This window comes from Antrostomus carolinensis, unplaced genomic scaffold, assembly GCF_000700745.2.
Source record: "Antrostomus carolinensis isolate BGI_N321 unplaced genomic scaffold, ASM70074v2 scaffold33066, whole genome shotgun sequence".
Taxonomy (NCBI): Eukaryota; Metazoa; Chordata; class Aves; order Caprimulgiformes; family Caprimulgidae; genus Antrostomus; species Antrostomus carolinensis.
The window spans coordinates 335-1,093 of record NW_010320338.1 but is presented as its reverse complement, the minus strand read 5'-3'; the positions used below and the strand labels follow the sequence as shown (position 1 = coordinate 1,093).

The window sequence follows — 759 nt, the reverse complement described above, 5'->3', positions numbered from 1 at the left end:
TGTGCGGAGCTCAGGGAGTCCTGGGGGGACCCAATCCCCTGGTGCACCGAGCGTGGCAGGTCTCAGCCCTGCCCGGCCATGCGGTTGGTACCTTTTGTCCTCCTCCACCTGCACCCCGATGGAGTGGAACTCCCTCTGGCTCCGGCTCTCTGTTTTTCTCAACCTGCCAAGGGGCAGAAGGAGAGCGCTGGAGGGCAGACCCGAGGCACAGCACAATGGCTCAGCATCGCCCGGGCAGGCTCAGAGCCCGCAGGGAGGAGCGAAGCCCACCTGGACACCGATGGAGGGTCGCCACTTCCGCTGCCGAGCCAAACTCCTCAGCTCCTCCCGACCAGGAATGGCCTTGATGATGAGTGTGGAGGGCTTGGGAGCGGCGCGGGGCTGGACGGGGGGCAGGTCGAGGGCCACGGCCGTCACCTTGGAGCTCTCCAAGCTCTCGGCTGAGTTGCAACGGGCCGCGGCGTCTTTGGACCAGGCGGGGCTGCGGGAGACCTCGCTGGGCAGGTAGCTCTCATGGGTGGACTCGGTGCTGCTCTGCGCCGTGACGGAGATGAGGGGTTTGGCTTTGGTTCCTGGAGGGATGGGAGGTGGAGCTTTTCTGTAACCGAAGGCTGTTGTGGGAGAGGCGCAGGATGAAAAGGCGCGTGAAAACACAGACACTTGCTCATTTCCCACCGCAAACGGGGGCCCCGGGGGAACAGGGGTTTGCACCACGGCTGCCTGAGATCCAGGCTGGAGCTCAAAGGGGATATTTGGCCA

The 759-nt window shown here is 64.6% G+C and overlaps 1 protein-coding gene across 1 annotated transcript in view; it reads right to left on the bottom strand.

Moving 5' to 3' along the window:
- The window catches only part of DLGAP3 (DLG associated protein 3), a gene marked incomplete at both ends in the record, with an annotated part of 2,478 nt that extends 1,746 nt beyond the window's left edge, over positions 1-732 (bottom strand). The window contains 2 exons of the mRNA XM_029085343.1: positions 92-157; positions 248-732. Of these exons, the coding sequence (XP_028941176.1) occupies positions 92-157; positions 248-732 (551 nt within the window). The remainder of the gene's footprint in view (positions 1-91; positions 158-247) is intronic.
- Between the last annotated feature and the right edge of the window lie 27 nt (positions 733-759).